General features: G+C 56.7%; 2 protein-coding genes across 2 annotated transcripts; both read right to left on the reverse strand.

The window, feature by feature from the left end:
- Window positions 1-5,150: 5,150 nt before the first annotated feature.
- TMEM95 (transmembrane protein 95) lies at window positions 5,151-7,327 on the reverse strand. Its single transcript, XM_028128394.2, has 7 exons — window positions 7,088-7,327; window positions 6,823-6,879; window positions 6,540-6,620; window positions 6,419-6,439; window positions 6,197-6,277; window positions 5,995-6,082; window positions 5,151-5,740 (listed from the first exon to the last, which is right to left on the reverse strand). The coding sequence occupies exons 1-7, from the start codon at window positions 7,254-7,256 to the stop codon at window positions 5,692-5,694; spliced, it is 546 nt and encodes a 181-aa protein (XP_027984195.2). The 5' UTR covers window positions 7,257-7,327; the 3' UTR covers window positions 5,151-5,691.
- A 1,487-nt stretch (window positions 7,328-8,814) lies between these two features.
- Window positions 8,815-9,784, reverse strand: KCTD11 (potassium channel tetramerization domain containing 11). The gene has a single exon (XM_028128393.2). It carries the CDS (start codon window positions 9,545-9,547, stop codon window positions 8,846-8,848), a length of 702 nt encoding a protein of 233 aa, XP_027984194.2. The 5' UTR covers window positions 9,548-9,784; the 3' UTR covers window positions 8,815-8,845.
- Window positions 9,785-10,941: the final 1,157 nt, after the last annotated feature.

Consider the following 10,941-nt stretch of genomic DNA (forward strand, 5'->3'; position numbering starts at 1 on the left):
CATCAGGAAGTCAGAAGTAGAGGCTCAGCCGAAACCGGTTTGGCTCATTGGATAGAGCGTCAGCCTGCGGACTGAGGGGTCCCAGGTTCGATTCTGGTCAGGGGCATGTGCCTTGGTTGCGGGCGCGTCCCCAGTGGGGGGTGTGCAGGAGGCAGCTGATTGATGGTTCTCTCTCATCGATGTTTCTGACTCTCTATCTCTCTCCCTTCCTCTCTGTAAAAAATCAATAAAATATATTAAAAAAAGAAAAGAAGTAGAGGCTCAGCCCCACCTTTGCCTTTGGCTTGGAAAAAAACAAACAGGTCATCAGAGGCCTCTTAGTCCTCCCCTTCTCCCTGTTCATTTCTTACTTTGGGTGTTAAGTGCTTCTGGTTGCCACCTTTGCCGGTAAAGGAGGGTGGGGGGTTGGGGAGCACAGTCTGACCATCCTCACCACCCTCAGGGAGCACCTCCTTCACGCTAAGATGAATACTTAAACCTGGAGGTCCAAATCAGGCACCGCCCCAACCTCTGCCATGCCCTGTAGGCTCTGCATTCGAGAAGGATGAGCGCATTCACACCACTGGGGCCAAGTCTTCCCTCACTGGGCAGAGATCCAGGAGGACAGCAGAGGGCACGTACGCGCCTCCCCCGCTCCTGCCCTGGGTTTAGCGTGGAGGTGGAACCCATCCCTCTGTGGAAACCTCTCTGCCCCTTTGGGGAAGCCATCAGTGCCCCCTTGGCATCTTTTCTGCTCTGACCCCTGAGCTCTCTGGGCTCCTTCCCTTCTACCTCACCCAGTCACCTTCTCCACCAGGGAAAGCACCTCAGTGTTCTGGATCTCTCTCTCTCTCTCTCTCTGAGCCTTCGCATGGCTGTTCCCTCTGCTTGGAAGAGTGTTCCCACCCTTATCCCAGCCTGACCTTGCTAAGTGCAAGAAACCCATCCCTAACTGGTCAGGTCTCTTTCCCTGCATCCTAACACCCCCGTGTTTGCACTCACTGCTCTGGTAGAATTTGCCAGTAGCTTGTCTGTCTCCCCTGCTAGACTCGAAGCTCCAGGTAGAAAAGGACTTCATCTTGCCTGGGTACTGCTGTGTTCCCCATGCCCAGTCCATTGCCTGGCTCCGATGATGAGTACGCGGTAACCTCTGTTGAGCAAATGGATGAGAGAGTCGTCTGGCTAGAGTGAAGCTAAGGTTTTTGACATTAAGAGCTCCCTTGCTGGGAGTGATGGGGATGGGAGTTTCCAAACGTAACCCGTAATTATTTTCCTGGTGAAACCATCCCCGCCTCCCTCCCCATTTGGTATTCCATGTCCCCACATGGAATGGTGCTAATCTGTGTAATCAATGGGATATTCTGAAAAGGATGGTGTGTGACTTCTGAGGTCATAAAAGACAGTGTGGCTTTTGCCTTCCTCTGTTGAATCACTCACTCTGGGGGAAGCCAGCCACCACGTCATAAGGACACTCAAGCCCTCCATGGGGAGTTCTACACATTGAGGGCCTTCAGTGCCAAGTTCTAAGCTCCTTTTTCTGCCCACTGTTCCAGTTGTCTATTGTTGAGTAATAATACCTAGTGGGGGGAAAATCATTATGCTCCTGGATTTTGAGCATCTGGAATTCCTGCAGGACACTTTGGGGATGGTTTATATCTCCGCTCCACTCTGTCTTGGGTCTCAGTTGGAAAAACTGAAAGTCTGGGGATGACTTGACAGCTGGGGGCTGTATTATCACTACTATGTCTGGCAGTAGATGCTGGATTTTGGCTGAACTCTTCCACGTGGACTCTTCATGTAGGTCAGGAATCCCCATAGCATCGTGACTCTGTTCCAGAGTGAGAATCCCGAGAGGCAGAGGGCAGAAGGTGCCAATTTCTTAAGACTTGAGACCAGAAAGTGGCCCAGCATCACTTTTGCCAGTCAAGAAGCCCAGGTTCAAGGGTAGGATACATAAGTCCTACCTCTGTATAGGAGGCATGTGAGAGGACATGGGGGCCGTTATTTAAAATGCCTATAGCAGCCTCCCGTGTATGGTGAGGGGCTCAGAAAAACCGGGCCTGCCCTGCAAGGCCACACTCCGGTGAGTTGGCCTTCTGTGCTCAGCAAAGAAACACAGACGCTACCAGCCTCCTGTGCTACGTGCTCAGGAAGAGCTCCCATGGGGAGGGCATGTCACAAGGGTTCAGAGAAGGGGCTGGAGTTGTCAGGGTGCTTCCTAGAATCTACCAGGTGCCAGGCACTGGGGGAACAAAGACAGAAAACTTTAAGCAGTGGCTTTACAGGGGAAGGCGTGGTGTAGAGGTAGGATGTGTAAAGAAACACTACCACCTGATGTAATACGTGCCACATGAGAGACAATCCACCCTGCCTCAGGGGCTCAGAGGAGGTTTCCCAGGAAAAGCGATGTCTGAGCCAAAGGAGAAGGGTATCCCAGGGGCAGGAACAAGCCCGGGCACAGGCAAGGAAACATGAGAAAACAGTGTTTGGCCAACTCTGAGTGACTCAGAGTGGCTGTGGGGTGGACAGAGCTGAGAGGTAAGGCTCCAGGGACATGTTGGGGTCAGGTTCCAAGAAGCATTACAAAGGCAAATCACTCACTGGTGAGAAGTAGGCAAGTGGCATGGAAGGCAGAGGATGCCCATGATACGCTGGCACTGCCATTAGGCCTGGGAGAGATCACAAGAGGAGGGGGGTCAGGAAGGAAGGACAGTTTGGGCAATTGGAGTATGAGATGCCTGTGAGGCATCCGAGTGGAGATTCCGGTTTGATATGTGTTTGGACAGGTCTGCCCTGAGGACCGAATGAGACAGGGGAGCGGCTTGCTGATGGAGAGCCTTGAATGCCAGGGTCAAGGGCCAAGTCTATATTCTTTTAGTTTTTAAGATGTTTTTATTGATTTTTAGGGAGAGAGGAAGGGAGAGGGAGAGAGAGATAAAAACATCAGTGGTGAGAATCATCGATCAGCTGCCACCTGCACACCCCACACTGAGGACCGAGCCCGCAACCTGGGCATGTGCCCTGACCGGGAATGGAACCGTGACCTCCTGGTTCATAGATCGATGCCCAACCACTGAGCCATGTCAGCCAGGCCCAAGTCTATAGTCTATAGGCAAGGAAGAGCGAGGGGAGGTTTTAACTAAGATATTATAATGGCTAATGATTAATGAGGGCTCGTTACATGTTGGGTACAGTTCCAAGTATTTTATATGAACTTATTTGGACCTCACAGTCATCCTATAAGGTGAATACTGCTGCATTTCATGGAATTTAAGAAATCACCAGTCGTAATATATACCATTATATGTCTTCAATTTAAGATGGATTCTTCAGAGATGTTAAAATGTAAACAGGAAAAATAAGGCCATAGAATCTGTGAAATACATGATCTGCATTTAAAATATAAAGAAACAGGAACCGAGAAGTTAGATAACTTGCCCAAGGTCCACTAAGAGACAGAACCAGGATCTGAAGCTCAATCCAAAGCCCAAGTTCTTTATTTCTTTAAAAATAATTCTTCATTGTTGAAAGTATTACATATGTCCGTGACCATGGGCCATGCGTATATGCATACAAGGTTCTTGGTTGATTACTTCCCACACACCCACCCTCCCCTGCCTTCCCTCTAAGACAACGCCCGAGTTCTTAACTATCACTTGCTATTGGACAGAAGGTTTTGAGCGTGTGGGGTTTTAAGACCAGTGTGGCCTTTGTACTGAGGGTACAAAGTATTGAGGGGAGCGGGCAAAGTCAGATGGCATATCTTAGAGACAAGTCCACAGTGAGAGGGTTCTAGAATGGGCTGGGTGCCATGGGGCGGGAGGAGGGGACAGATCGGGTAGAGGTCCTTCATGAATGGGCAGCAGTGGTTGACCCACTGCATGTTGGGTGTGAAAATAAGGACAACTCCAAAATGTGGAGCCTGGGAACAATGGTACCGCACAGGAGGGAACAATGGTACCGCACAGGAGGGAGCGAGGCAGCTATGCAGACCAGAGGAGAGCGCTGGTCCCTGGGCAGTTAGGACTGCGGCTTCCCATCCCAGCTGGCGAAGTGACGCTGCCTGGCTCCTGGTGGGCACTCACTAAGTGTTTGTCAAATGAATGGATGAACGAGTTGTTGCATGATCTTGGGCAAGTTGTGTAATCTTGCTGTAAGATCTCCGGGTCTCATTTTGTGTGTGTGTAAAATGACGGGATTGGACTAGAACATGTAAAACATCATGGGCGGTACTCTCCTGGAAGGGGTAGGCATGCTTCTTCCCATCCCAGGACCTCCTTGGGTACCCCCCAAACAGTGGTTCCAACCCTGGCTGTAAGTTAGATGATCCCAGGCCCCATATGAGACCACTGAATTCAGAATCTCTGGAGATGAGGTCCAGGCATGGGTGATTTTTAAAGCTTCTCAGGTGACTGATGTGCAGCTGGTTGAGAACCTTGACCCTGGAGCCTCCAATTATCCAATTTGAAAACCACTGAGGTGGGTGAGGGCTGGGACCCCTCCAGGCCTAGGCCCTGTGCTTGGCGACAGGCCTCTCTTTTCTTTCTTTTTCCCCCCCCCCAAATATTTTTATTGATTTCAGAGAGGAAGGGAAAGAGAGATAGAAATATCAATGACGAGAGAGACTCATTGATCAGCTGTCTCCTGCACACCCCCTACTGGGGATTGAGCCTGCAACCTTAGCTTGTGCCCTCGACTGGAATCGAACCTGGGATCCTTCAGTCGCAGGCCGACGCTCTATCCACTGGGCTAAACCGGCTAGGACTAGGCCTCTCTTTTCATGTCCCACCTCCCATCTCCCAGATCAAAATTCCTGACAGCCACGGGACCAAACACCAGGGTTTCTCAACCACATACTATTGACATTTTGACTGGATCATTCCTAGTGGTGGAGGACTCTCCTGTGCGTGTTAGGATGTAGAGCAGCATCCCTGGGGAGGGGAGGGGAGGGGAGGGGAGGGGAGGGATGCTGCTCTACACCCTCCCCGCACTCACTCCACCACAAGGCTTAGGTGCCAGTAGCATATCCCCCCAATCAAAAATGTCTCCAGACGTTGCAAATGTCTCATGGGGTGCAAAATCGCCCCACTTGAGAACCACTGTGCTCCCCGAAGTTTCCTGTCCTCCCACCCCAGCCGCAGACAGAGACCAGGCAGGGGCGGAGGCCATTCCACAGCACGTTTAGTTGGGCCTGGCCGGAGGGAAGCCCGTGAGGGAGGCCCAGGCCTCACCGTGGTGAATGAGGGAGAGCGTGCCAGCAGGCTGACTGATGTGGTTTTGCTCGAGAGGGAGGACGTTTTCCAGAACACTCATTCCCGGATTCCCAGTCAGCCACAGGAGGGCCAGGAGGAGCTTCAGGGGCAAACAGCCCCGCTTTACGGGAACGGGCAGGCCGGGTGTGGGTGTGGGAGTGGGAGTGGGAGTGCGTGTGGAGGGGATTCTTTCCTTCGGTAGATATTTTCCTGGCATTGGTGACGGCCTCTCTGATTGGGTGAGGGCTGGAGGGGAGGAACTTTCCATCTGTGGGTGCCTGGGTCCCTGGAGGCCCCCTGACAGTAGGATCATGGGGACATCTGGGTTTCAGAATCTGGAAGACTGAACCTTTGGGGCTGGAACTAAGGGGCTGGCGGCCTCACACCTCCCCGCCCCCCACCCCCCAAGCTAAGTGCAAGTTATTGGCCCACTCTCTTTACAACTGGAGGCTAGGATCTGTCAGCGTCTTCGTCTTCGTAAGTCGCTTTTTGCTTCAAGGAAGTGGAACCTGAGGGAAGGTGGAGGTGGGAGGTCTGGGAAGGGAAGGCAGGGAATGGGAGGGAAAGGGAAGGGGAGAGAGGAGAGAGGAGAGAGGAGGGGAGGGGAAGGAAGGGAGGGGATGGGAGTGGAAAGGAAAGGAAGGAAGGGGAAGGGAAGGGAGGGGAGGGGAGGGGAGGAAACTGGGAGGGAAGGGTGGTGGAAAGTACTGGGCGGGTCAGAGGCAGTGAGGCCGTTTCCTGCCCTCACCCTCCCCGCACTCACTCCACCACAAGGCTTAGGACGCCCAGGAACAGGATAGTTCCGAAGACACAGAGGAGCAGAATCCTGGCTTCCCAAAGATCGTGACTTCCTGCAGGGAACCCAGGAAACAGTGAAAGATGCTGGAGACCACACCCCTTGACACGGGGAGCCTAAGAGCTCAGAGGTCTGGGTGAGGGAGGCCGGCCCGGTGGGGGATGAGGACCTGGGAAGCAGCGCTTCTGGGGCCAGCAGAGCACCTCAAAGCCCTCGCAGGTGGAGCAGTTGTACAGGATGGTGCTGCCCCCTGCAGGAGAAGCGGGACCAGAGCTGGGGAGGGGAGGCCCCAACTCCACCCTTCCAGAGTATCCACTTCCTCCCGCCAACTGCCAGGCTCTCCTGGGGGAGCCCAAGCCCGGGTCCTCACTACCTTTCCTTTTCTACTCACAACAGGCGGGACTGCAGAGAGCTGAAATGAAAGACAAGGAGGGGGGCATAGGTGGCACTTCAGCCACACACCCCTTTGCCCCAGACCCTAGGCACTCCTTGGTCCCTCCTCCCATCAGTACCTTCCCTGTTGTACTCAGGAAACTTGGTCTTTTGAAGCCATTGCCAATATAGAGGGAGCGAGGAGAAAGAGCTTTTGATCTCTGGGGAGGCAGAGAGCAGCCATTTTGCCCAGGGCCTCACAGGGGCCTCACAGTACCTGTTGACGCCCACCCTTTTACCCAGCACCTCCCCAATCTCTCCCTTCTGTCTCCACTGCCCTCCACCCTTCCCAGCCCCCTCCGCCCAGCCCCCTCCTTGGTGTCCACCCAAGCCCCGAGGTTGTGCCTTCCCCAATGACCTCACCCATGACCCTCAGGACTCTGTGAGTCTTCTCCGTGACTTTGTTCATGGACACCTCATCTGTGGGGATGGGCAAGGACCAGTGATTTCCTCATTAGCCCAGAAGATTCTTTCTTGACTTTCCCACCGTCCAAAGAAGCCCTCCCAGAGGGAGAGGCCAGTGAGTCCAGGGACGCAGCTGAGGGGCACAGCTGGGAAGCCACATGTTGCCCTGCTTGGGGCACGGGGGTGACTGTTGCTGAGCCCGTCCCTGGATGTCTGGACTTACCTAAGGCAAAGGTCGAGAAGTTCCAGGAGGCCTCACAGTCCTTCCACTGGGCCTCTATCTGGCTGCAGAGCCACGCCAGGCGGCCCGACAAGCCATGCGCTGGGAGGCGGCAGAAGAGACAGGCCTGGGCGGCCTCCAGGAGAGCCACAGCGAGTGCCAGCACCCACATGAGGCCCAGGGGGGCTGCTGGGGCTGCGGGCACCACTTGGGATGGGGAGGCTCTGTGATCCTGGTTCTAGTCCTTTGCCTGAAAGTTGCCGAGTTCCAGAACAGTTGGAGGTTCTAGAGCATTCCAGAACAGTGCCACTGCTCCCTTCCTGGCCTGAGTAAACCTGGGGCCCGAGGAACTGGGGACCAGAAGACGTCGATGTGCGAATGGGAGAGGGGCAGAGAAAGCGGGACTTCTGTTGCAAGGAAGACAGCACTCCCAACCTGGCCCTCAGCAGCCTTTACAAGTCTGTGGTTCCAAAAGCAACTTTATTTTTCTTCTTGTAAGTGATAAATAATAAGTGACTCCCCCAGAGAAGTTGTTCATGAATATCCATCCCCTCAGAGATGCAAAAATCCCATCCCTTCCCATATCCTCCCGACTCTCCCAACCTCTTCTCTTCAGCTCCTCTCTGCTCTGAGCAGCCTTGAGTCTTTCCCCAGCTATCTCCTAGCAACAGGCCCATGGTTGCCTTAACAACCAAGAATTCTATAAAGGTCTCCAAGGACCCGCTAAGCCCAGTGACTTCTCTTACCCCTCTCACCAGGAAGATCCCAGTGACTTACATCCCAACAGGCCCCTCCTGCTACATGGTGACGTGAATGCACGTGTATGCATACACATACACACCCCTTGTGGTTAAACTATTATTAATTTTCACACCCATAGACACACCTGGTGCCCAAACAGTTTCTGAGCAACCCCAAACAGGCCTGGACACGCAGAGACCACAGAAAGACCAGCGCACAGACACCATCGCCCGCAACACAGACGGAAGCCCGGATGTCAGGGACTCACACATCAGTCAGACACACACAAACACGCACGTACACATGAAGGAAGGTAGGTCAAGGCCCAAAAAGATGCTGCCCTCCTCCCCATGGCCAGCTCCACCGTCAATACCAGATGCTTTAAAAACCTTGGGTCTCCAGAGGGATGCTCCGCCCCATAGTGAGTAGGGATTCTCCTAGCTCCCTTCTGCCAGCCCAGGGTGGGGTGTAGCTTTTCTGTCTCCCCCAGTAGGTGACTTGGGACACAGCAAAGAATCTCCCTCCCTATGTTCCTTCTTATGTCATTGGCCAGGCCAGGCCAGGCCACTCAGCTCCAGGAGAAGTCACAGTCCAGGAGGCCACATTAGAGCAACCCCCTTCCTCCCAGGCCTGTGTCCCTGCATTGTTCTGAGGGCCTAGCCTGGGCAGAGAAGTGCCCCCACTTTCCCAGACCCCTGAATACTGAGCTCCAACCAATGAAACTGGAAGTCCCCAGGCTCAGGTGAGAATGAGCCAGGGCAACCTTCCAACCCTCCCAGGATCAGCAGCGGCCCAGCCCCTCCCTACCGCTTGTGAGGCCTCAGGGGCTTGGGCTGGGGAGTCCTGCCCACATTTGGGCTCCAGTCAGGTGCAATGGGACCTCTGACTCAGCCCCAAAGCAGAGCTAGGAAGGGTCTTCAGGGGAGCCTTCATCCCCTTTGCTGTCCCCTTCTCTCCCCCACCTCCCCCCCCCCCCCCCCCCACAGTCAAACCAAGGGCAGTATTCCCAGTTCTTAGTTCTTAGTGTCGAACAAAGCGCAGAGATCTGGAGTTGAGCAGGTCTTCAGGGTCAGGGAAAACGGAGTCTAGACGGAAGCCGTGCTCCAGAGCCACCCGAAGCACCTCCTCCAGGAAGCCCGGTGTGCCCACCACTTCCCGTCGCTCTCCTGGCTGCCCAGTCCACAGTGGCTGCAGCCCCAGTTTCCTGTACTCCGCTTCCGGAAGTTCTGTGGGGCGGGGGGCCCACTCCAGACGAAAGTGTGGTCCCCCCTCTGCTCTCTCCTCATTGGCCACACCAAATCGGGCCCTCAAGGCCCCCAGACACTCTTGGTCGGTGCAGAAGAGGTTGGCTCGGAAGGTGTCCACCTGGGCAGAGCTCAGCTCATAGTGGTGTGGGCCCTGGCGAGCAGAGAAGTGCACCACGCGGGGGCTGGCATCTACATCTGCGTGGAGCAGGGCAGCTGTGGGTGCAGGGGTCCCCTGAGAGGCCTCCAGCTCCCGCAGGGCATCTAGGAGGGGCTGGATCTGGTAGAAGTCGGCCTCTGCCTTGAGAAGCGCTGTCTCCCCATATCCCAGGGGCAGGTCCAGGCGGCCCAGCCGCAGGAAATTGAGAATGTGCCGGAAGGCCTTGCCATCTCGGTCGATGAAGTAGTAGTGGCCACCTCCCTGGGAGCTGAGGTTGGGGGGAATAGGGGTGTCAGCCCTAAACATGGCCCCCAGCATGGAGTCTGGGAAGCGAGTCAGGGTCTCCAACGTGGTGGAATATAACGTGCCCCCCACATTCAGGGTCACGGGGCCCCCAAAGGAAGGGGGTGAAGAGGGCACAGGAGGAGGGGAAATTTTGGGGAGTACTGGAGACACCGAAGAGAAAAAGGCAGAACTTCCTGGGTGTGTGCAGAATTGGGTCGGAAGGTTCAGACTCAGTTGGAGGCACTGGTTGGAGTACAAGGCAGCAAGATTCGGGGCTCACCCAGCTACCGTGCTGGTAGGGGGTGGCTTCCGGGCACAGGAGCGCCCAGAGGCTGAGAGGACGGATGAAAGGAGCACAGGGGAGTCCAAGAGGATGGCAAGTTCCGTCCAGACGCACCCAATTCTGGGGGGCCAGTGGTTCCGTTCCGTGGTCTTTAGACAGTGGGCTTCCGCGGTCCAACCAGCAGGTGACGGTCGAGCACAAGGCCGGCTCTTGGAAGGGTCCAGCTTCCGAGTTCTCGGGCGGATCGCCGTCGCCGTGGGCAGACCCACCAGGGTCCGGGGGGCCAGTCGGAGGCCTGGCCTTGGCCCGGCTCCAGCGCGGGTCCCAGGAGACGGAGGCGGGGCTCCCCGGAGCTGATAGCGGCGGTGCCTCGGCTCGGCTGCGGGCGAGGATGCACGCTAAATCCCGGCTGCGGCTGTCCGAGGGCTCGGGTGGAAGCGGCCGGGAGTCTCGTACCGCGCGCCGCCGCCTGACCCGGTGCCTCAGCTGCGGCTTCAGCCTCTCCGCCCCCAGGAAGTGGCTGGGCAGCGCCCTGGTCCTTTAAGGGACAGCCCCGCCCCCTCGGCGCCCCGCCCCCGCCCCCGCGGGCTCGCGGCTCGGGTGGCGGTGGGAGCCGAGTGGCGCCCGGAGGCCCGGGGAGGACTGGCTGGACCGGCGGGCGCGAGCGGGGGTGGGGCCGGCTGGGTGACTCCTGCGCGCCGCTCCGGATGTGGTCGCGACGCCCGCCCGCCGGCCCCCGCTGTGCCGGGCCTCACGTCCGCAGGTCGGCGGGGCAGGAGTCCCACCCCCGCCGCGGAGAAAGCAGGCGCGGCCCTGCGAGCGTGCGGACCCGCCGCTCCCTTCTCTCTCGCGCCGGGAATTCCCGAGGGGGCGGGTGCTGAGCCGCGGCATTCCGGGGATGCCGCTGGGCTGGGGTGGCCGAGCCAGCGTCTCCGCCCGGCCGGACGCCAGCCCCCCCTTAAGGGAAGGCCGGCCGCAGCCCACACGAGCTGCCTCGCCTCTGCCCGACGGGTCTGGCCACGTCGCCTGAGCCCGAGTCCCGCCCCAGGGCCTCCCGGTGCGAGGGCTGAGGCCACGGCTCCCACTGCCCGCCCTGGGAGGCCTCCCTTGTGTGATCCGACCTCACAAAGCCATCCACTCGCAT

This window comes from Eptesicus fuscus, chromosome 20, assembly GCF_027574615.1.
Source record: "Eptesicus fuscus isolate TK198812 chromosome 20, DD_ASM_mEF_20220401, whole genome shotgun sequence".
In the NCBI taxonomy this organism is placed as follows: Eukaryota; Metazoa; Chordata; class Mammalia; order Chiroptera; family Vespertilionidae; genus Eptesicus; species Eptesicus fuscus.